At 39.2% G+C, this 25770-nt stretch overlaps 1 protein-coding gene and 1 pseudogene across 2 annotated transcripts; both read right to left on the bottom strand.

Moving 5' to 3' along the window:
- Nucleotides 1-3237: 3237 nt before the first annotated feature.
- Nucleotides 3238-4708, bottom strand: LOC121506736 (annotated as a pseudogene).
- Nucleotides 4709-18677: 13969 nt separating this feature from the next.
- LOC121507110 (interferon-inducible GTPase 5-like) lies at nt 18678-22029 on the bottom strand. 2 transcript variants are annotated; one of them, XM_041783273.1, is made up of 3 exons: nt 21953-22029; nt 20219-20783; nt 18678-19869 (listed from the first exon to the last, which is right to left on the bottom strand). In XM_041783273.1, exons 2-3 carry the CDS (start codon nt 20766-20768, stop codon nt 19232-19234), a joined length of 1188 nt encoding a protein of 395 aa, XP_041639207.1. In that variant the 5' UTR covers nt 20769-20783; nt 21953-22029; the 3' UTR covers nt 18678-19231. The 2 variants fall into 2 exon arrangements, with proteins under 2 accessions (XP_041639207.1, XP_041639208.1); XM_041783274.1 differs by having other exon boundaries at nt 20219-20813; nt 21953-22014.
- Nucleotides 22030-25770: the final 3741 nt, after the last annotated feature.

The raw sequence follows: 25770 nt of genomic DNA, 5'->3' as shown, positions 1-25770 counted from the left end.
AGTATGGGGTTGGTGTTAGAGGTATTGCTCTGCAGTGGTTCATCTCCTACTTACAACACAGATCATTCACTGTCAACATAGGAAATTCTATTTCATCAATAGCCAACCTGTCATGTGGGGTGCCTCAAGGCTCCATCCTAGGCCCCATTTTCTTCTCCATTTACAAGCTGCCATTTGATAAAGTTATAGAAAAGCACAATAATTCATACCACTGTTATGCTGATGATATACAACTCTATCTTCCCATAAAATCAAAAAACGAGTCAGACTTCAATGCACTCATACAGTGTCTTGATGACATCAAATGCTGGATGGCTGAAATTTTTTTACTAATGAATGAAAGCAAAACTGAGGTCATTGTCTTTGCCCCCCCCCCCCAACTCTACCAAACAGGTCTCTAGGAGCTTAGGAAATTTTTCCACCTTCATCAAGCCTCAGGCTAAGAATCTTGGAGTGATATTTGACTCTGCATTCACATTTGAAAGCCAAGTAAAATCTGTGGTAAAAACCAATTTCTTTCAGGTAAGAACAATAGCCAAATTAAAACCGATTTTCTCTTTTAATGATTCAGAAAATTTTTTTACATGCCTTCATTTCGTCACGGCTGGATTATTGTAACTCTCTGTATTCTGGAATCAGCCAGACATCCCTCTCCAGGCTGCAAATGGTACAAAATGCGGCAGCAAGGCTTCTCACTGGCTCTCATAAAGGGAACATATCACCCCAGTCTTAGCCTCTCTTCACTGGCTTCCCATATGGTACAGGATTGACTTTAAGGTTGCTCTGTTTGTGTTTAAAGCTGTAAATGGCCTGACACCAGCTTACATTTCCAACCTCCTCAGCCCTTATACCACTTCCAGGCCCCTCAGATCCACAGACATGGGACTTCTGGCCGTCCCTCAGCATGGTGAATGTGCAGGTCACAACTTGTCCACGAGAGCGTTTTGGAGTTGTTGGATTGTGTATTTGATGAGTTTGATGAGGAAAAGCCGTAATACCGTCTACTTACATTAAGTTGGCACAGCAGGTCTGAACTCAGCAGTGGCCGATCTAAAAACAGCTTGCACCGACAACTGAAGGTAACAAACCTATTACTGAGACTATAGGAATTATGGCAATGGGTGAATTTGCCAAAATGTTGAAGTATCCTTTTAAGGCTACACAGCTGTTTAGTCTCAATCCCTTTGCATTATGCATGTAGAAATGCTCTTACTTTCTCTAGTAAACATAGCTGTGAGTTCTACTGTTGTTTTCTTTACGATTTGATGTCACCAAATGTTGAAGTGATCAATAGTCACGATCATTCAAGGCTTTTTTCTGACCACATTTCTTCCTTGAAGATGATGATTCCCATCTATCCTTCCTGTTTTCAATAATGCGTTGGAGAGTTCTTGATCCAATTTTAGTTATCAGATGTTTTCTTTTCATGACGCATGCCAATAATCTGAGCCTTCTGAAACAGAGTAACATCTTTTCCACAACTACAGGGTGTGTTTTCCATCATGGTTGTTAAGAAATGAGAAGCTACTCACTGCATCAGTTAGAGTTAGGGTTCTTGTTGCCAGCTGATGAGCTGAAACATCACCTAATGGAAGGCTTTTACCTATTTGCTTGGTTAAATCCAGGTGGTGACTTAATGAATGATATATTTATGATATTTCTTGGTGAAATTTAAGCCACAGCACACCTGCTGAGAAAGGCTGCATTAGAGCATGAAGCTTGTGCTTGACTGTATTGTATGTCTTTGGACACTAGGTGCTGCTGCTCTATTAATTCTGTAAAAACATTTTTGACTAGAAGAATGTGTTGGAATGCTTTATCCATGACTAACTTGAGACAACATAAACAGTAAACACATTGACAGCCAAAGCAATAAAGACATCTAGATTTATAACGCCCTGATTCAAAGAGGATTCATGTAACAAGTCGCTGCATGAATATCACTCATCTGCTTCATTTGAAGGTCTGATTTACAGAGAATATGCACTGATCATCTTCAGGCACCAGCACTCCTACTAAATTTAACAGCTCCTGGTCAGGGAGCAGAACCAGTGGCCAACAAGGACCCGGAGTGGACTGAGATGACTGGAGGGGTCATGCCCAGTTAAACCAGTTGAGCTGCACCCTCACCTGGTTTTGACACTTCAGTGTTTTCCTCAAATCTTAATGTTGTTTAAAATTTTCAATAGTTATTATTATTTACATTATTTACAATGTCATTATTAGATATTTTATTTGTGTCTGTGACTGATTAGTATTGACGTTCTTCCCCACACTGCTTCAAGACAGTCTGGTTTCTTCTTATTCATCTCTGATGGTCACTCTTCATGAACAATCATATGAGAAAGTTGTAGTTCTGTGTATCTCTGAGTCACTGCCATTCATTTATTAAATACATACATTACATTCCTAAAATATCAGTAAACTTTGACTGTCAAAAGAGCATCGAGACTGCATCTGTATGAATATGAATGTTTTTGTAAGCACTGATAAACTATGTGAAGAAAGTCATTTACATCTGAGCATTCAATGAGGGATCCAACTGTTTGCATGTTGTCTCATTAAGACTGATCTAGCTGCATTTTAAAAATGTCTGAACAGTCGATGACAACTGAAGTGGATGTTAAAGTAGGGAAAAGACAACATGTCTGTATAACTTAGTTTCAGTACCTGACACAGAAAAGTCTCTGTTCAACCTTTATTGACTTAAAAATCACTAGAGGGCATCCCTCATTTACAATCATTTATCAGTCAGTTACAGACTAATTTCAGTGAATACAAGGAATTTAACAATAGAAGAATGGTCATTAAAATCAACAAATTTAGGATATACACAGAAGAGGAGGTCTGAATAGTTAAGGTAGAATAAAATGCACTGAATACAATCAAACCAAAAACAGATTAAAAGAGTTAAAAAGGTTCAGAGATTAAAATGGTGAAAATTAATGTAAAAAGTCCACTTACATAAAATATTTACATTCACGTTATAATTAGATTTTGAACTTTCTCCCTTATTTCACAAAGAAGTCACTTAATTCAATGAACATCTTATTGATCAGTCAAAAAGCTTCATTTTAATCTCATGTAAATACAACATCTAGACAACTGGCATATTAACTAAACAGGTGAAAAATGCTGCTTCTTCAGAAAAGATTCAAATTAACTCCAAAATAAATCAGAAGCTCATTTACTTTGTACACTTACATCTGAGCCAAACTTATATTCACTTTGATAAAATCACACTGAGGTGTCCAAACCCAGGGCTCTTTTGAAAACCCTCTGTACATCATCTGCCAGGATGTCGAGGAATAAACTGAGAGCCATGTAGGTGGAGGCACAAGAGGCAGTCGCTGCTATAATGGTACCTATGACTGGGATCAATCTGAACCCCTCCTCTGCTGCGATTAAAGATGCTTGAGACTGCTCTAGCCAGTGGTGATTTCATCTCTGCTCTGAGATCCTCCACAGGTACATTTGCACTCCAAGCAAGATTTTGCAGTGACCTGTCATCAAGACCCAAAGCATTTTTGTATTTTTGGGCTGTGGTCACCAGGATGGCTAGATCAACAACAAGAGAGACTCCAGGAATTGGTACACATGCCACTGTGGCAGATAAACAGGCAATGTATTTTATGTTAGCCTTCAAAGCCTCTTTCTTCTTGTTGATTATCTCCAGACTGATATTTGGCATGGCATACAGCAGAGCATCTTTCTTGTGTGCAGGAAGCTCCTTCTCCAGGGTTTCCTCTAACAGATGGAAACCATACAGGTGAAGTTCAAAGCTGGACACCAGGAAGACTTGGGGGTTCTCAAAACCTTGATTCTTCAGACCTGGAGAGCAAAACAGTGAAGGAGAAAACTCTTCACCTTCTTTGTGTCATGAGGCAGCAGCTCTCTCTAGCTCAGACATAAACACAGACACTGTGTTATAATGATCAGATCTGACGACTGTCAAACTAGATAGTCCTGCCATGTTCATATAAATAACCACTAACACTTAGAGTAGACATGTTCACCATAACCTGATAACTAATAGCAATGATCAAAGAGGCATGTTGGTTTTAGTTCAAGAAAAACTCACTGATGCTTTTCTTTCTGCATGATGCACCTGTCTTTAAGTTCAGTGTGTATGATGTTCCCCTCTAAACCAACACTTACCTTGAGTACAGTCATTCTTTATCTTCTCTAGGGTCTGTTGTTCATTAAAGTTTCTCTTTCTTCCCTCAGCACGAATGTCATTGTCAATCTTTGAGTGAACAAAGTAGAACTTCTTCTTCATCCTCTGAATCTCTTTGGCCAGCTTCACATCATTTTCTCTGAAGCGATCAGCTGAGATGATGATGAAGAAGTCAAACTTCTCAAACTCCACCTTCTCCAGGTATTCAGCAGTTGAAAATCTGGAGGTGTCAATACCAGGGAGATCCCAGAGTACAACACTGGGATAGACTGGGTGGGGGTACTGTGTTGCCTCCATAGTGGTTTCTACACAACCAGTAGCAGCAGCTCCTTCATCATCGTCACCTATGCCTCTAAAAGCATTGATGAAGGTGGATTTACCAGAGCCAGACTCTCCAGTGATGGCAATATTGAGAGGAATTTGATTCTGTTTATCCAAATACTTTCTGATCTTTTCAACAGCTAAGGCTTGGTCATTGTTCTGCAGAGCCTCTTTTATTTCTTCATCATAACAATCACATGGATCAACCATGGTGCTTCCTGCCAACTGGAGTAAAAGAAGAAAAAAGTCACCAATATCTTCTTGGGGGGGCAGGGAAGAACACAATTTATTAGAAGATCATCTGACATTCAGTAAATTAGTGAAAATGCTTAATTATCATTCAGGTTACATTATTACAGGGGTACATGTAGAAAATATGAGAGGTCAGTATGCAGCAAATATTCAGTAGTACAATGTGAAAAGGAAGGTCTGTCAAAAATAACCAATAAAATATTGTAAATATTAATTAATCAAAACCTTTAATTAATTAACAAGAACATTAACTGTAAATCAATCTCACTTCTAAAGTAGTAAATTCTCATAACATTGACTCTATTTCTCTGCTTAATAGAATGAATTCCCGAACTCCGACTGTCTTTTGAAGATTTATTATAAAATCACAAAATAACAGACATAAATCACAGGTTATATGAATAGATAATGTAAATGAATAAACAGAACATGGCTAAATATGGAAAAGAGAAAGGATGCTAACTTAGTTGGTGAGAGTGGATTATTCTAATAATCCTAACGGAAAGATTTTAACCGACGTTAAGAATTTGGAGCGTGAATTTGGAAGAATAATAGATCTGAACTAATTTATTGGAACTTTGGAGACATCAGCACCAGAGAGATGAATTGGATCATACCAGCCGTTTGATGGAGGCGAGGAGGAGAGGACCCCTCTGGAGGGGCCCGGAGGAAGGCGCCTGGCAAGTTCTGAACGCCCGAAGCTACCGCGTGCCAACTCTGGTCCGACCCGGATGGGTTCAAGCTGGGCCGCTGCGGTGCCGATGGGTCACTCAGACTGTAGGGACGGCTGTACAGACTCTTGTCCACAGACTCTGGGAAGGATTGTCTCTCGTTCCAAAAACAGCTCTTGATCGTCCAATTAAAAATCGGATAAACTCAAACGCATCGACACCACGTGACTGCTGGCTCACAGTGAAGTCGATTGTGTGATAAAAAGGAAAAACAAAAACTCTGCGTTACAAAAATCTAGCACGAAGCTATAAAAAGGTTAGGGAAAATCTTGTACTGGATAAGAAAAATTCTAAGTCTGATTGTTTATCAGACTTGGCACAACGCTTGGATCAAGAATGGGCCTAGGAGGCCCAAGGAGACTCAGCAGAGCTCTCCTCAGTGAGCCTCTTCTTGGACTGTCCAGACCTGACCGCTGGAACTGCACACCGAACTCCACACTCTCTGTTTCTGTTTCTCTGTCTGAACTCTTGTGAGTTCTGAAGTTACTCTTATACAAGAGGGAGGGGTTTCGGTTTTGAAGCCCTCCCAGGGTTTGATTAAATCCACTCTACCAGATCATCAAGTTAATCGGATAATGTAGAGATAACACAACATGGTTATAAAAACTCTAGAATACTATCAATAAACTATCACACAAACATGAGAAACACAGTTAATTGTTTATACGCACAATTATACATTAGAAAATGTTTCTGCATTTGGGTGTGACGGAACTTGACCACAAGGTGGCAATGTTGATCCATGGACGATTTTCAGTCTCTGTTCGTCAACTTGGAGAAATACAACTAAATTAGATCATAAAACCATAATTCAGTAAGGGAAGATGCCAGAGATTAGTATGACATGTCATTCTGTTCCTTGTAAACAGACTCAACCAAATATGAACATGTCCTGTTGGAAACATAATGATTAAGACAGTTTTTTGATACTTCCAATCCTTGCAGCTTCATGTGGTCGAGATAACACCAGGAATTTACGACATGCGCCTGCTTTGTGCCACGGCTCTGTAGGAAGACAGAGTCCTTAGATTTATGAGGCATAGTGCAAAGTTTCTTACAGCTTTCAGGAAGACAGGATTTAGTCTGAGGAGGTTCACCATTTGGTCGACCAATCGAAAGATTCAGATTTTAAGGTGTTTATCTCCATTGGGAGCTATCTTTTATCAAAATGGCAGTTTAAGAGTCCTACTGCCTGAGAAACTCTTGTTTTTCGAACGTGGTTCCTTGATAAGTTGTCAGCCATGGGGGAAAGAGAATCCCCCCCCCTTTCAGTGACATTCCTGAAGGATCTCTGTAGGTGTAGATTTAGGAAGAAGAAAGGATCTCTCCCCCCGTGTATCATTATCTTTCCTCCTTGGAGGGTGTGATATCAACAGCCTTAGATTTTGGTTTCATCTTTAGTTGTTCTGGATAGATTCTCACTACAATGAACCATCTTCTGGGCCTGACAGATTTCTTTGTTCCCTATGTGTGACCCGCTGTGGATCAGAGATGTAGGGACCGTCAATAAATTACCATACTGGATGTAATAAATCAATAATTACTCTAATATTAGACACTGTATTGGCATTAACCTTACCTCACACATTAATTGTCTCTAGTTTATACTACAAGACTTTGAAAAGAAGTAATTTATGATTTTTTTATATATTAAAATATGTAATAAATAATCAATAACTCTAATTTTATACATTGTAGTGACATCAAACTTACCACACACATTACTCATCTCCTCTAGTACAAAACTTACTTTGAAAATAAAGTCTTTACTGTACTAACATGAGAGGTTACATTAATAAACCATCTACTGACATCACAGTGACTGATCAATGACATCACTAGAAAATCCTTTATTTACACTAACATCAGCAAATAGCAACTGAATTATGGTCCACTCACCACTTGAAGTCTGAACGTTGAGACAAGAACAGATTAACTGAATATTGATTGAATAGTTCGGCTGAAGGGCTGAACACACACTGGCCCTCATTCATCCAACGTGCTGACACCAGAAATGTGGGTGTACACTCATTTACACGCACAGACCTGCATTTATCAAGCTTAGCGTGGGTGTATGACACGCTCAGATCCTACTCCAGGTCTGAGCTCAAGCTTTCAACTCAATGTGGACTCGCTGGGCAGCAAGGATCTGTTAGTGTTAGATTAAATACTGGCTTCAAAAATTAAAATAACATCACACCAAACCTCTGACAATCCTTGTGAGCAACACTGTTTTTTAAATGAGGTTGAGCGGGACAAGCTCTCAGCTCATTTTCACATTATTTGTTATATTTGAGGAACGTTTCTTTATTGATTTATCTAAAAAATAAAAAAATCTGTCTGCCTTCAGTTACTCTTGAAGTTCAGCTGTACACTGTAATATCACAGTACCATTGAAATTTAAGCAGAAAAAAAACAGTTACTTCAAACTCGAGAGGAAACAAACAAGCCTTTATCTTCTTACATAGGAAATATTTGTGAATGAGTAAAGGTTTCAACAGAAGGAGGAGTGTTTTACTCTGAATATAACTGAACTGTATAAACCTGGAGTGTTTATGAGCTGACAACCAAAGAACACAAATTATAGATTTACATTAGATATTATCAGCCGACATGTCTGGAGATTAAAATAATTTAATCTGCTGGGCTTCATGCATTGTGAGTGAACGCACGGCTGGAGACTATAAGAGACAACTGACCCAGCAAAAATATAACTGCTGTTCATTGTTTTTAAAATGCTTTACATGGTTGAAATCACAGGGATTGTTACAATCTAGTGAAGAATGGCATGAATAATACTTAAAAACAACAGTTTTGTAATTAATCACGATAATGAGGAGGAAACACACTGTTTTTAGTTAAACTCACCTTCAGTGCTCGGAGAGTCAGCCGGTAAAAACAGTGCTGTTGAATTTTCTGCTTTTTCAACTGAACTCAATCAGAGAAGCGTGTTACCTCAGTCTGAAGGTGAATCTGATTACCTTCAGTCTGTGGGTCTCTCTTAGACCAAGATAAGTATGGTGGTTTGTTTATAAGGGTGGAGCTCTGGCACTGATTTTCATTATTTTCATTTTCACTGCTTAGAGGTTATCAAACAACAGTGAGCTTATTTAAAGTCATCCAGTCTGACATTTGCACTTCTTTGATTGTCTCTTTATAGCAGACTTGATGAAGGGGCTGGAAGTGAAAAAAAGGAAAATGCTGAATAGTGAAATGACCTCCAGTGTTGATAAAGGAAGCCAGTCATAAGTATGAGGGGTTGCATATTCTTCATAACTAGTCTGCTTTTGTTTTTAGAAGGATATGAGTGATAATAAGGAGCATGGCCGATATGACTGCAGGCCAGCCTAATGTACAGTACCAATCCAAATTATTCAACCCCCACTGCAAATCAGATTCACTCTGAAGATTTACAGACTTTCAGCTGTGTGCAATGAACAAATCACATAAAGGGAGTTGAACTAATTCAACAACTCAATTGCTGCAAATCCAACTGAAAATGGAACTTCCCCAGTCTAAAAATGATTCAAACCCTGAAAAGAATCCCTCCCAACAGCTCAAATATGCAAAACTAGTGTTGTTTCAAGTACACCTCATCTCACTAACCCAGGGCTTCATTAGTTTAACCAGGTTTGCTTGAGCTGGAACTCATGATATACCTGAACTGTGAGGGGTTTGATGAGTGTCAGGTTTGACTAAATGTTAGAAATATGGCAAAGTCAAAAGCATGGTCCAAAAAGTTAAGAGAAGGGATCATTGCCCTTCACAAATAAGGAACAGGATACAAGATACAAAAGATAGCAAAGGCACTGAATGTTTCTACAGACACTGTTGGAAGCATAGTTCACAAGTTCAGAGTTACAGAAACAGTGGTTCCACTACCTGGATGGGGCAGAAAAAGGAAGCTATCAATGGCTGCAACCAGATATCTGAGAAGGCAGGTTGTGGAAAACCCTCATGTGACTACTAAAGACCTCCAGTTAAACTTGGTGGCAGCATGGACTGAGGTTTTAGTGAGTACAGTAATGCTGAATGTAGCTGAGACGTACACCAATACTGAACCAAAAGCACAAGAAAAGTTAGCTCCAACAAGCTCAAAATCATAGAAATAAGCCACGGATGTTTTAGAATTCTGTTCTGTGGAGAAATTAAACAAAACAGGAACTTTTTGGGCACAATGGATCAGCTGTATTACTTGAGGAATAAGAATGAAGCAGATGCTGAAAAGACCACTGTGCCCACAGTTAAGCATGGTGGTGACTTGGTGATAATCTGGGGCTGCTTTCATCCCCTGGTACTGGAAACCTGCAGCGTGTGGAAAGCAAGATGGATCGAAGTACTGAAGTATCAAGAATTCCTAGGAGGAAAAGTCATGCCCTCTGTGAGGAAACTGGAGCTTGAGTCATTGGACCGTCCAACAGGACAATGATCCCAACCATACCTCAAATTCCACCAAGACTTGGTTGCAGAAGAAGTCCTGGAAGATTCTACTAAGCCATCACAGTTGGCTGACTGAAACCAATTAAAGTATTAGTTGTGTTGGGCTATTTCAATTGCTTTCTTTGATTTTTTTCATTGAAGTCTTTAAATTTTCACAATAAATCTTATTTGCAATGGGGATTGAATAAGTGTGATTGCAACTGTAGCTGATGTCAGAAGGTTTAAGCGTCCTCATTGCTCTGTCAACAATGAACTTGTGATTGACTCCCTCTGTTTAAAGCTGCTGAGTGAAATTTGTTTTCAATTGTGGTGTTTAATGTTCTAAAAATGAAAAGAATTTCTGTTATATAATCTTGTACTTTACATTTAAACAAAGATGACTTTCCACAGAAGAAATAATTATGTAATCTTATCAAGGTATTTGGCAGCTGTGAGTGCTTATATAAAATTATTATTAAAACTAAAAATCTAAAATATCATACATCACATTGCCATAAGTATTCAGACCCTCTGCAAAAAACATTTCCAATTTAGCTTCCTCCCATTTCTCCTGATCTTTACTGAGATTTTTGTACACCTTGATTACAGTCCAGCTGTTTAAAATCAAATGACTGGACATGGTTTGGAATGACACACTCCTCTCTACATAATGCCTCACAGGCAATGCATGTTAGTGCACAAACCAAGCTATGAGGTCAGAGGAACTGCCTGCAGAGCTCAGAGACAGGACTGTTGCAAGGCACAGATCTGAGGAAGGCTACAAAACATTTCTGCTGCACTCAAGGTTCCCAAAAGCACAGTGGCCTCCAGAATTCTCAAATAGAAGAAGACTGGCACAAACAGGACTCTAACAATAGCTGGTTGTTCCAAATGGAGTAATCGGGGCAGAAAGGCCTTAGTAAGAGAGGTGACCAAGGACCTGATGGTCTCTCTGACTGAACTCCAGAGATCCTGAGTGGAGATGGGACAAAGTTCCACAAGGACAATCATTACTGCAGCCCTCCACTGATCTGGGGTTATGGCAGAGTGGTTAGACAGAAGCCTCTCCTCAGCGCAAACAAATGAAATCCAACTTGGCTCCCGCTACAAGAGAAGCAGAGATGCAAGCAGTTCCTTATCCCTCTCCTCACCTCTGCACTGTTTTTAAAAGCCTCTGGATGCAGAAGCAGAGAGGGTTTGAAGACATTTCTGATACTAATACAATTAAAACAAAATGAAGAACAAAACACATGAAAACACACTTGGAGTAAGCAAAAAAAAAAAAAAAAACTCCATGTGAAAGCCAACCTGACACACCAGAGGGATTTGTTTCACACATTATCTGGAAAACCTCCCATAGACAGTGTTTGGAAAAAGTCACAGCCTCTGAAAAAAATTGGAGGGTGATTGGATGAACTTTCTGTCCGTCCCATTTTTTGCAGGCCATCAGAGCAACAACACATGTGATGTTGTTGCCGATACCGAGGTGAGCCCCTAACAAGGAATAAACTCCATAGAGAACAGCATAATGTAAATCATGGTGACTGTAGACATGTCAGTACACAAACTATTCATCTTTGAAAAGAAAACTCACTGCTGTTCTTTGTTCTTCTTTTAATGAAGAAATATCATCAAGTTCTGATAAAACTTACGCTTTAGCAGCATCCACGCTAATGTCTTCAGGAATAATTGCACCAGCCTCTTGTTGCTGCTTGCTTACGTCACAACTCTGCTGTGCCCAAAGTACTGCCCCTCGATGCTGATTGGTCCTGTCACTTTTTAACCAGGCCCAAACAGTTCAGACGGTAGCTTTGCAAGATGGATTCGCCAGCGAGAAACACAGAAACAGGCGGATCCATCAGCTTTGCAAGGTTAAAGGGGAGTGACAAACTGAGCAAAACACAGGGAATGGTGGGACGGTAGGACGTGACGACTTTGGCAAAGTGTTGGTCATTCACAAGAGAGGTTTCACTAGAAAAAGGCTGGAGCGAGGTCACACAGGGGCAAATGCTACAAACTGGCAACATGAGGAAGCACACACTGGGATTAGATACACAGACAATCAGGGGTCAATGAGACACAGGTGTGGATAATCAGGGGAGGAGCAGACACATGAAGAGGGAAACACAAGGAGCAGGATCTGGAAGACAGACAGTGGCTACGTCTCACTTTGACTTTGATTTGGCTTGGGTCTCTGGCTTCAGTCTTAGGCCGGCCACACACTAGACGATTTTTAAATCTTTAACGATATTAAAACCGTGGGAGACCACAGACATGAGGACAGTTTCAAAGGATTTTTCATCGTTAATCTTCTGACTGCAACTACTAAATGACTGAGCCAGATTGTCAGATCACTGGAGACCACATACCTGCCAACTTGCCAGTGACCCCCTATGCTATGACCTCATGTGATCATGTGACTTCAGAAAAAAACAAACATGGATGTCTGTCAATACCATCTTGCTGTCTCTCAACAACAGGCTGTCCTGGCATGTGTTTCAGGTGCAGCACAGATCATAAAACAACGGAAAGACTCAGGATGAAATCCTGAATGGAATTAAGGTACAGTTGTGTTTATGGTTGTGAGCAGTGAAAGTACGTCTGATCCGTCTGGTGACGTTACCCGGTTTGCTCGCTCTCACTGGTTGTTGTGGGTACTCGGTCAGCGGCACTACGAACTAGAATCGTAAATATCAAACATGTTTGATATTTACGATTCAGGGTCTGGGAGACTTCGACGTGATTTGGAGCAGTAAATTAATCGTGTTGACACCACACACATGCAGACTATTCAGACAGATAATCGTTTGCAACCAGGCTCAAGTTGGGATACGCCCCCACGATCGTTGGGGGAGTCAAATCTTGGCTAAAATCAGGCTTAAAATTCTGTAGTGTGTGGCCGACCTTAGTCCGTCCCACCAGATACTCATGGAGTAACTGGAGGAATCCAGGTGGAGGACTGAGAATCGATGTTTAACAGCCCATGAGATGTTCCTCCATCTGCAGTGTCACGTGAAGCAATGTCAGTTTATGGTGAAGGCCGGGCTGATCATCAATCAGCTGATCATCAGTCAGCTGTCAGGAGGCATTAACAGCTGATTATGTCTCCATAAATTTGTACTGTATTTATTCTAATCAAATATCCACATTTACAGTGTTTGGTCTCAGTGTGGGATCAGAAAAACCTGAATGAAGAGAAACCTGCAGTATATAAAACACATGCAGACTCTTTCTATGAGTAAATGCTTTATTATAAAATCATTTATTAGGGTTAGAAACTTTGACTCAATAACTGATGGGCTGGGATTTAAAAAGTGTTTGAAATAAGCATTTATAGTGAAATATTGAAAATAAATTTAATAAAATCAATAATAAAGTCTGAATCTAATATTTGATTTGTTTTCTGATTCACCTTCAAACATAAAACATTTTAAAAGTTCATAAAATCAAAAGATTCAGATATAAATCTTCTATTTCCCACCAAACACCCAACATCATTTAGACATTTTATTTCTTCAGGCTACATTCAGTTCATCATAGCCTTCATGTAGTCAAGAGATAGTCGTAGAAAACTGGGCTATGTTTTGTCCGTCTGATTTTGTCCATATTTATCTCAATAATAGTCATTTAAAATACAACCATATTACAGCGACATCTTTCTACAGACGTCTTTTCAATGACCTGAAAATTACAGCTTTCAGCTTTCACTTTTCAATTAAATCTAGATGTTGTTTAGACATAGTGGAGACTTTTTTTAAACATCTTTTTAACTAATTTTTGCTGGGTGGGCTAATGGTGATTTCTATTTATTAGATTATGAAGAGAGTGGGATGGACTAAGACTCAAGGAAAAGACTCACGCCAGAGACCCAAGCCATATAAAAGTCAAAGTGAGACGCAGCCAGAGACAAGGGTAAGTATTTCATAATAAAACAAGACATACTAAAAACACAAGGAAAAAAATAAGCACATGACCTTAGGTAACTTGATCAACTGTGTCAAGTAGAGGCAAACAGTCATGGAATAATAACAAAGTGAACAGCAAAAAAGTGCACCCAACCTCCTGGGCTTAAGAGTATGTGGAATATACAGGTTAGGAATTTGGTGATAAAGATTTGTCCCACTTTCTGTGAGAAATTGTACACTGCTGCTAAGAAGTATTTGCCACCTCTCCTGATTCCTTTTTTTTCTTGCATGTTTTTCACACTTTGAGCTTGTTTGGTTTAGTTATGTAACTCTTTTTGCTGAGGCATGCTGAAAGTTGAGAAGACACATGAAACACCACATTGAAAACAAATGTGACACAGCAGCTATAGAGAAGTTTAGCCTATCACAAGTTCATTGTTAACAGAGCAGTGAGGAACTGAAACCTCCTGACAATCAGCGACAACACCCTAGCCGAGTAGGGTATAGCTGCAGTCCTGGAGCCTGCAGTTTCAGGCCCGCAGTTTCAAGACCACAGTTCTAGGACCCTGGACGTCATTTTCACATCTAAGGACCAGGTGGTCCTATTCTGCTATGAGACGGTCAAAGAAGCGTAGATGTCCCACTTGATGACTGTAATTTAGCTCATGGAGGGACAAGGAACTCTGTGCAACAGACATAGAAGTGAAACCTGTTAATCTGGTCCATTCATGGATGCTTCCATATTGAAATCGCGGTCTTTGGATTAACCTAACCGCCCACCCACTAAGCGCGACTTCCTGTCAGCCTGCTAGCTAGCATTCCAGTTGACAGAAATGGAGCCTCTGCCTGCCAAGCTATCTGTCAATCAAATGAGACGTGCCAATCAGCTAAATATAATCCAAACGATCGTGGTACAAAAAAGTTCACCCCCGTACAGTGGGAGCACAACAAGACACTAGCTAATGAGACACGTTTGATGTTTTGAACCAGGCTGTAAACCAGTTTATTTCTAGTGTCAAAACCAGCTGTTTAACATGTGTGCAGACGGAACTTCCGGTTTTCCTGCAGCCAGCCTCAAGTGGACACTCACGGTACAACAATTTTTAGCACTTCCGCATTGGCTTCATTTTTAAGGACCAGAGGTTGCCGCTTGTATAAAACATGTTTGATATTTACAATTCAGGGTTTGGGAGGCTACGGCGCAATTTGGAGCAGTAAATTAAACGTGTTGACACCACACACATGCAGACTATTCAGACAAATAATCATTTGCAATGAGGTTCCAGTCAGTATAAGCTCCCACAATTGTCAGGGGGGTCAAATCTTGCCTAAAATCAGACTTCAAATCTTGTAGTGTGTGACAGGCCTTAGTTACAAAAGTAATGATCACAATAATGTAATGTAATAACATTTTTTATAGATTAACTGAACCCAAATTGAACCATGACCTTTGTGAACCGTTCACTTACACCCCTAGTGGTGATGCAGCTCTATATCGGGTATTTTAACTATCCATGTAATCTAAAGGGAGCAGATAAAAAGTAATGCTTTTGATTTTAAGATTTATGGAGACCCTTTTGATTTTTTTATACTGCTAGTATTTTTATCAGAACAAGAAGATGTTATAAATGATTTTTAAAAAATATGTTTCTTATAGATTGCCTTAATTTTAAGTTCTCACAATGTAAAGCTATTATTGTTTTTTGAAATATGTTTTTAATAGATGGATTAAAAAAAGTATTCTTAATCTGAAAAAAGTTCCTTTTTAACTTTATGCCATTATTCAAGCTGAAAAACAACAGATATTTAATTTCCTTTACTTCTCTGACCTGGAAATTGACACCATAACCAGAGGAGCAGTTATTTTGCCATGCCATGTCATTAAATCTGATCACGTATAATTTATACTAAAATGAGGCCTATTTTCTGCCACTGGATTTATTACACTCACACACTGATATGGTGATTGGCCAAGTAGACATGTCCAAATTAATCCACGTTGAAATTCTTAGAGGCTTTCAACACCCACGTCTGTGCTGGTTTCTACGCCAGGGTCTGGCATGAGGGTCTATGTGAGGCATTTCTCAGAGATCCTGTGAGTGGGATCTTGCAGAATCTAGTGGTAAGGCTGCAGATTACAACCAGCCATATAATCTGGTCACTCATCTCAAACAAATAGACCCATGCACACACACCCACGCACACACACACCCATACCCCAAACACACACACACACACACACATATATATATATATATATATATATATATATATATATATATATATACATACATATATAGACACACACAGTGGCATCTGGAAAGTATTCATAACGCTTCACTTTTTCCACATTTTGTTATGTTACAAGCTCATTCCAAAATGGAATAAATTCATTTTTTTTCCTCTAAATTCTACACACAACACCCCATAATGAAAATGTGAAAAAAGTTTTTTTTTTTAATTTTTGCAAATTTATAAAAAAAAATAAAAAACTGAGACATCACATGAACATAAGTATTCACAGCCTTTGCTCAATACGTTGTTGATGCACCTTTAGCAGCAATTACAGCCTCAAGTCTTTTTGAGTATGATGCCACAAGCTTGGCACACTTATATTTGCGCAGTTTCACCCATTCCTCTCTGCAGCACCTCTCAAGCTCCATCAGGTCAGATGGGGAGCGTCGGTGCACAGCAATTTTCAGATCTCTCCAGAGATGTTTGATCAGATTCAAGTCTGGGCTCTGGCTGGGCCACTCAAGGACATTCACTGAGTTGTCCTGAAGCCACTCCTTTGATATCTTGGCTGTGTGCTTAGGGTCGTTGTCCTGCTGAAAGATGAACCGTCGGCCCAGTCTGAGGTCAAAAGCTCTCTGGAGCAGGTTTTCATGCAGGATGTCTCTGTACATTGCTGCATTCATCTTTCCCTCAATCCTGACTAGCCTCCCAGTTCCAGAAAAACATCCCCACAGCATGATGCTGCCACCACCATGCTTCTCTGTCGGGATGGTATTGGCCAGGTGATGAGTGGTGCCTGGTGTCCTCCAAACATGTCGCCTGGCATTCCAAAGAGTTCAATCTTTGTCTCATCAGACCTGAGAATTTTGTTTCTTATGGTCTGAGAGTCCTCCAGGTCCTTTTGGTAAACTTCAGGCAGGCTGCCATATGCCTTTTACTAAGGAGTGGCTTCCGTCTGGCCACTCTACCATACAGGCCTGATTGGTGGATTGCTGCAGAGATGGTTGTCCTTCTGGAAGGTTCTCCTGTCTCCACAGAGGACCGTTGGAGCTCTGACAAAGTGACCATCAGGTTCTTGGTCACCTCTCTGACTAAAGCCCTTCTCCCCCGATCGTTCAGTTTAGACGGGCGGCGAGCTCTAGGAAGACCCCTGGTGGTTCTGAACTTCTTCCATTTACAGATGATGGAGGCCACTGTGTTCATTGGGACCTTCAAAGCAGGAGAAATTTTTCTGTACCCTTCCCCAGATTTGTGCCTTGAGACAATCCTGTCTCGGAGATCTACAGACAATTCCTTTGACTTCATGCTCGGTTTGTGCTCTGAAATGCACTGTCACCTGTGGGACCTTATATAGACAGGTGTGTGCCTTTCCAAATCATGTCCAATCAACTGAATTTACCACAGGTGGACCTCAATTAAGCTGTAGGAACATCTCAAGGATGATCAGTGGAAACAGGATGTACCTGAGCTCAATTTTGAGCTTCGTGGCAAAGGCTGTGAATACTTATGTACATGTGACGTCTCAGTTTTTTATTTTTGATAAATTTGCAAAAATAAAAAAAAACCTTTTTTCACATAGTCATTATGGGGTGTTGTGTGTAGGATTTAGAATTTAAAATGAATTTATTCCATTTTGGAATGAGGCTGTGACATAACAAAATGTGGAAAAGGTGAAGTGTTATGAATACTTTCCGGATGTCACTGTATGTAATTCTACAAGATCTGTGGAAAATTGGCTACAATTTACTGGCTATCCTGAGGAAATGGAGTCTAAAATGTTGTTTTGTCCTGTCTCTTTTTTTCTGTCATACATTGTGATCCATCCAAAATTGAGACTTAACCTTTTTAATTGAATAACGATGCATGGTTAAAATGTTTGAAAATTTGGGTCACAGCTTGTCATTAAAGATAATGTGGTGGGTGACCAGTTTTGAACTGCGCTAAAGTGTTTTTTTAAACAGTTAAAATGCCTTTGTTTACCTGGAATGGGTGCAGAGACCCTAAAAACAAATTTTGCTGTATTTGGTCAAGACAGTCTGGTTTCTTCCTGTTCATCTCTGATGGTCACTCTCATGAACAATCATATGAGAAAGTTGTAATACTGTGTATCTATGAATGACTGTGATTCCTTTATTAAATACACGCATTACTTTCCTAAAACATCAGTAAACTCTGACTATCAAAAGAGCATCTATACTGCATCTGTATGAATATGAATGTTTTTATAAGCACTGACAAACTATGTGAAGAAAGTCATTTATATATACATCTTAATGTTCAATGTGGATCCTACTGTTTGAATTTTGTCTCATTAAGACTGATCTAGGGGTGCACCAGTAGCCAAGTGGTTAAGGCACACACCACACCCAGCCTGAGGCCCTTTGCCATGTGTCTCTCCTCCACTCTTGTCCCTGTTTCTGAGTCCATCCACTGTCCTCCTCTATCCAATAAAGGTATGAAAAGGCCCAAAAACAAATCTTAAAAAAAAAAAAGAAGAAGAAGAAGAAAACTGATCTAGCTGCATTTTAAAAATGTCTGAATGGTCGATGACAACTGAAGTTAACTGGGTGTTAAAGTAGGGAAAGACAACATGTCTGTATAACTTAGTTTCAAGTACCTGACACGGAAAATTCTCTGTTCAATCAACGTTTATTGACTTAAAAAAATCACTCGAGTGGGCATCCCTCATTTACAATCATTTATGAGTCAGTATAGACTAAAACAGCAAAAATAAAGAATTTAATCATAGAAAGATGGTCATTAAAATCAACAAATTTAGGATATACATAGAAGGGGAGGTCTGAATAGTTAAGGTAGAATAAAATGCACTGAATACAATCAAACCAAAAAGATTAAAAGAGTTAAAAAGGTTCAGAGATTAAAATGGTGAAAATTAATGGAAAGAGTCCACTTACATAAAACATTTACATTCAGATGTTATAACTAGATTTTAAGCTATCTCCCTTTTTTCACAAAGAAGTCTCTTATTTCAATGAACATTTTATCGATGAGTCAAAAAGCTTCATTTTAATCTCATGTAAATACAACATCTAGACAACTGGTATTATTTGTTAAACAGGTGAAAAATGCTGCTGCTTTAGAAAAGATTCAAATCCACTCCCAAAATAAATCAGAAGCTCATTTACTTTGTACACTTACATCTGAGCCAAATTTATATTCACATTATAAAATCACTCTGAGGAGGCCGAACCCAGGGCTCTTTTGAAAACCCTCTGTACATCATCTGCCAGCGTGTTGAGGATTAAACTGAGAGCCATGTAGGTGGAGGCACAAGAGAGACTTGCTGCTATAAAGGTACCTATGATTGGGGAAATTCTGGACACCTCCTCTACTGTGATTGAAGTGAACTGAACTGCTGACGCGGAGAGCACCTTCATTATGAGCTCTTTGCTTATTTCTGCTCTAGCCAGTGGTGATTTCATCACTGCTCTGAGATCCTCCACAGGTACATTTGCACTCCAAGCAAGATTTTGCAGTGACCTGTCATCAAGACCCAAAGTATTTTTGTATTTTTTGGCTGTGGTCACCAGGATGGCTAGATCAACAACAAGAGAGACTCCAGGAACTGGTACACATGCCACTGTGGCAGATAAACAGGCAATGTATTTTATGTTAGCCTTCAAAGCCTTTTTCTTCTTGTTGATTATCTCCAGACTGATATTTGGCATGGCATACAGCAGAACATCTCTCTTGTGTTCAGGGAGCTCCTCCTCCAGGGTTTCCTCTAACAGATGGAAATCATACAGCTTAAGTTCAAAGCTGGACACCAGGAAGACTTGGGGGTTTTCAAAACCTTGATTCTTCAGACCTGGAGAGCAAAACAAAACCACAAAGTTATTAAAGCGTGAAGGAGAAAACTCTTCACCTTCTTTGTGTCATGAGGCAGCAGCTCTCTCTAGCTCAGACATAAACACAGACACTGTGGTATAATGATCAGATCTGACAACTGTCAAACTAGATAGTCCTGCCATGTTCATATAAATAACCACTAAAACTTAGAGTAGACATGTTCACCATAACCTGATAACTAATAGCAGTGATCAAAGAGGCATGTTGGTTTGTAGTTCAAGAAAAACTCACTGATGCTTTTCTTTCTGCATGATGCACCTGTCTTTAAGTTCAGTGTGTATGATGTTCCCCTCTAAACCAACACTTACCTTGAATACAGTTATTCTTTATCTTCTCTAGGGTCTGTTGTTCATTAAAGTTTCTCTTTCTTCTCTCAGCACGAATGTCATTGTCAATCTTTGAGCGAACAAAGTAGAACTTCTTCTCCATCCTCTGAATCTCTTTGGCCAGCTTCACATCATTTTCTCTGAAGCGATCAGCTGAGATGATGATGAAGAAGTCAAACTTCTCAAACTTCACCTTCTTCAGGTATTCAGCAGCTGAAAATGTTGGGGTGCCGATACCAGGGAGATCCCAGAGTATAACATTGGGATAGACTGGGTGAGGGTACTGTGTTGCCTCCATGGTGGTTTCTACAGGACCAGTAGGAGCAGCTCCCTCAGCATCATCACCTATGCCTCTAAAAGCATTGACGAAGGTGGATTTACCAGAGCCAGACTCTCCAGTGACGGCAATATTGAGAGGAATTTGATCCATATTCTCCAAATGCTTTTTGATCTTTTTGACAGCTAAGACTATGTCATTGTTTTTCAGAGCCTCTTTTATTTCTTCAGTATTTAAATCACATGGATCATCCATGGTGCTTCCTGCCAACTGGAGTAAACGAGAAGAAAAGTCATTGATCTGTTTTTGGGTAAAGTAAACAATTTATCAGACAATGATCTAACATTACATAAAAATGTATTAAAATGCTTAATTATCATTTAGGATACATCATTACAGGGATACATGTAGAAAATAGAGGAGAGGTTATTATGTATCAAATCAGCCATCTACTGACATCATAGTGACTGATCAATGATATGAAATCACTGATCAATAAAAGCAGTAGTAAAATGTGAAAAGGAAGCTCTGTGAAGAAGATAAGGAGCAACATGTTAGCTCTAGTTTACATCCTTAATCCATCAGTACACTAAAAATATTTATGCCAAAAACCTTGATTTTAAGTAATTAACTTCCCTGTAAATTTTCCAAGTATTTTTATTAAAAACTTAAAAATTTTAAACCTTGTGGAGAGAGCCTGAAATAATTGAGTAAATAGGGTCATATTTCAATGAATTAGAGTTAAGCAGAATTGCACATAAAGGTGAAGTGTTAAATAAAGGTTGAACTTAAAAATAGATTTCTGCTTATTTTTGTCTCATAATAATCTCAAGCAAGATTTCTACATGATTACTGAAACTTAATTGTCCTTTCAAATCAAACGTGAACAAAAAATTGAAATATAAGTGTTTTATTGTGTTGCATCAGTCGTAACGCTACCTGAGCTATCACACATGTGCACAGCCACCTTTCAAACAACTAGAGCTTACCCATCTGATCACACACAGTTTACTCCAGATGCTTGGAGTGTATGCAAAGTATATTTATGTTGGCTTTAGTTATTATTGAACATTTACTCTGATGTTATTGACACTTTACTCAAAAATAAAGCTGAATTTATGTTATGTTCACTCAATTTCTTTTAATTTAGTTTATATGAAGCATATTTAGATTTTGTTCAGCTATAATGATTAAATAACATTTAGTTTGATTTAATTTAGTTAAACTTTACCCAAAAATAAAGCGTAATTTTCATTAAGGCCTAGAATCTTTCTTTTTTGTTGGTATAAAAATGATCAGTAAATCCTCCAGTAAAAGAAAAATCCTTTATTTACACTAAGATCATAAGTCTGATGAAACAACTAGAGCATATCTTAATGTTTCTGTTCAGACAGCGAGTAACAGCAAGAAGCTTTTTCAGAGTTTTAGAGTCCACTCACCACTTGAAGTCTGAATGTTGAGACAAAAGCAGATCAGCTGAATGTTTCCTGAGTAGATCAGCTGTAGGACTGAGCTCACACTGTTTCTACACTCTATGAGAGGCAGGCTTTAATAGTGCCTGAGTCCAGCCCCTTATGAAGGAACCAATGAAATAGTCCCTATGTTGATCAGGGACAGCTGTGTGCTCCATTCCTAATCAGATGACTTCTATGAAACCTCCTCATTTACAGGAAATACTGAGATCTGCAGACTCTAACTCTACAGACCTGTATATGAGACTGGATGACATTTCAGTGTGTTATAGCTCTGAGCCATCTTAGAGGACTCATCAGGAGAATCATCTCTCTGAAAAGTTTAGATTATTATCAACAATGTCCATGTAGAGCTCCATCATCAACCCTCAGACCTCCTGTGCCACAACTGTTTAGTTGAAGAAATGCCAACAGATAAGAACTGTACTTTACCTCAATAACACAAACTAATAATGACACATTCAGAAACACTAGATTTATTCCCACAATGCCATAGTTTTTGATTTGTGCCTCAGGAGTTTTGACTCTTGAACAAAAAATAATCTTGCAAACATGTCAGAAATAGGAGAAACCACCATAACAGTGTTAATTTCATCGACAGACCTTTTTTCCATGACAAAAACTAGACTAAAACTAACAAAAATAGATCTATGATGAATAAAATGGACAAAAACTAAGTTTAGTTTTCATCAAGATGACTACAACTTGAATAAAATTTAATGCAGTTTTCATCTGACATTCATAATCCATCATATTTCAGCACTGTGGATAAATCTGTCAAGAAAAAAAAAAAGAAAAACCAATACAGTTGTATCTATTCTGCCTCTCAGGAGTAGAAGGCAGGGACCCCAGGTTTGGCAGGGTGCAGAGAACACACTACCATTATTTGGTACCAGATTAAGTCAGGAGAATAAATGCTTGGACTGAAAGTAAAGACTAAAATGTGAGGACTTTTTATGGACTAAAACTAGACTAAAATGTTTTTTTTTTTTAAGTTTTCATCAACTAAAGCTAGACTAAAACTAAAAAGGATAGAAATGACTAAAATGTGACTAAAACTAAAATGCATTTTACTAAAAGACTAAAACAAAGGCTAAAATTGAAAATAATTGCCAATATTAACACTGCACCATAAGACTACGAGATCGAGGCTGCAGTGTCTCAGTATGTCAAGTATTTGTGTGTGTTGTCCTGATAACACCTCAGACCACCACATTAACTTTATCAATACATGGTTTGCATAATTTTTGCTAAACTCATCTTGACCCTGCCATTGTCATGTGCATGCAGAGGGTGAGGATGCAGAGGCCAGGCTTTTTATTAAAAACAAAGTGAAAATGAACACAATCATTGGTGTAAACACATGCACATTTTAAAATGGTCAGCTGCATGTTGTTACCCTTATTTAATATCTGAACTAGAATCAGTTCTTTCTTTTTGATTTTGTTTATATTTTTTTCAGTTGAACCCCAACTGGTGGATGCAGTTTTGAAAAATAAACCTTTCACTTTATTGGAGGTCCGCTGACCCTTGTCAACACATTTATTTTCCACATAACAAGTATATTTTAAATAATCAAGGTTACATTTCTATATGGAAGAAATCTGCAGACCTCATACCAGTGGGCCAGTTACAATAGAAATATGATATGATCCTGTGGACTGGATACAACTGTTTCACAGATTTGGCCCCACGGGCACGTTATTGAAATACACGGCAATTCCTTTCACTTTTATGCGGATGGATCCCCTCGAAGGATCAACACGTTGCACGTAGTCACAGGGCTTGTGGGTTTCAGCGACCCATAGAGCTACGCCAGCGGGAGCACAGTCTGCTGGCAAGGTCGCCCAAGCTGGAGAGGTCCAAGGGTAGATGCCTGACAAAGAGTGAGCTGGTTGGGCTTGGCGCAAACTACACCACATCGTAAAAACCAAACTGTTACAGAAACCACAACAAGCAAATCAGTCCTGCAGTAGAATCCTGCCACACAAACTATCTGGGTGGCATTATGACCACTACTGATGAAAGCCACAAGGAAGTCAGTAGAGTAAAAGAGGGTCTACTAGGGCCTAAAACCAAGATCCGTATCATGAGTGAGACCTCCAAGACAACGTAAGTCTTTACTGAGTTGAAGAGGTAGCACCTGGACATCCTGGGGATAAGTGAGAGTGACTGGACTGGCTCTGGACATCAAACACTGCATGATGGTTCTGTCCTCCTCCATTCAGGCCATGAGAACATCCACATGCATGGGATAGCCATCATCATGTCCCCGGTAAACTGGGTACTCTGAAAATTTGTTTGGATGTTGTGAAGAGCTAGATGTCAAGTACTTTCTACAATTTAACACTGAAATTTCTGACATACTTGTCACCGGGTCCCAGCACATCACAGAGGAAGTGCTGCCATCTGCTGGTTCATTTTTTAATCACATGAAACCTGTAAATCAAGGAGTGCTGTTTGAAAGGAATTAAACTTTTGAAAAAAGAAAATACTGGTAAAGTTATGCAATCCTGTTTTTATTATCTCAGAGATATTTCTGAAATAAGATTTACTTTAAACTGTAAAGACACAGAAACACTTTAACATGCTTTAATATTTTCACTCCTAGATTATTGAAATGGCCTTTTCACCTGCCTGAGCCAAAGAGATATTTACCGTCTACAGTTGGTTCAGAACTCAGCAGCCTGGCTTTTAACTTAAACTGGAGATCTGAGCACACCACTCCGATTTTATCCTCCAGGATCTGAGCCAGAGTGACCATCAGGATCTCGGTCACCTCTTACTTCTGCCCTTCTCACCCCATTACTCAGGTTGGCCTGGCAGCCAGCTCTTGGATGAGCTCTGGTTGTGCCAAACTTCTTCCATTTGAGATTTATGGAGGCCGCTGTGCTTTTGGAGACTTTCAGTGTAGCGGAAAGTGTTTTTGTAACCTTCCACAGATCTGTGCCTACCAACAATCCTGTCTCTGAGCTGCCGGCAGTTTCTTTGACCTCACTGGTTTTTATCCTGATATGCATTGTCAGCTGTGAGGCCTTCTATAGAGAGGTGTGTGTGCCTTTCCAAATCAAGTGCAGTCAGTTTGATTTAATACAGGTGGACTCCAATCAAGGTGTAGAAACATCTCAGCAAAGATCCAGAGGAATCGAGGAACCTGAGCTTAATTTTTAAGTGTTGTCGCAATTTCAGCATTTTTTCATAAATTTCGTAAGTTCTGTTTTCACTTTTCCATTACAGGGGACTGACTGTAGATTAATGAGAATAAAAAGAATTTAAACTGTAGCATCAGGCTGCAACATAACAAAATTTTGAAAAGTGAAGGGGGTCTGAAGAATTGAATGTACTGTTGTGCCCATTTGCATTTACCTGGCACGCCAGATGGATTTGTTTCACACATCCATTTGGAAAACCTCTCACATACAGCACTTGGGTCAAAGCAGAGCCTTTGAAAAATTAAACTTGGAGGGTGATTTGATGAACGCTCATTCACATCTTTACAGGCAATTAAGGGCAACAAAACACGTGACGTAGCCGCTACCAAAGTTCGCCACTACTGACGAGTAAACTCCATAGAGAGCTGCATAACGCGAACCATGGGGACTGTAGTTGTTTAATATTCCAGGTATTCCTCAAAAGTATGTTTCTGCTTTTTCTTTCCAACTGTTAAGTTATCTTTAATGCATTTTTAAGATATTGTAGTTTTGTATTACATCCCCAGCCTCCATAAGTGGGTCAAAAATAATCTGCATGCATTTCCTGTGGAATTCCATGGAACCTTTGACTCT

Source organism: Cheilinus undulatus, linkage group 3 (assembly GCF_018320785.1).
Source record: "Cheilinus undulatus linkage group 3, ASM1832078v1, whole genome shotgun sequence".
Taxonomy (NCBI): domain Eukaryota; kingdom Metazoa; phylum Chordata; class Actinopteri; order Labriformes; family Labridae; genus Cheilinus; species Cheilinus undulatus.
This window is presented reverse-complemented; position numbering and strand designations above follow the sequence as displayed.

Excerpts from the sequence above, each read along its gene's own strand:
- LOC121507110 (XM_041783273.1), bottom strand. The coding sequence starts at position 20,768 with ATGGATGATCCATGTGATTTAAATACTGAAGAAATAAAAGAGGCTCTG. Across the intron at positions 19,870-20,218 it reads AAAGAATAACTGTATTCAAG|GTCTGAAGAATCAAGGTTTT; the intron begins GTAAGTGTTGGT and ends TTTGCTCTCCAG.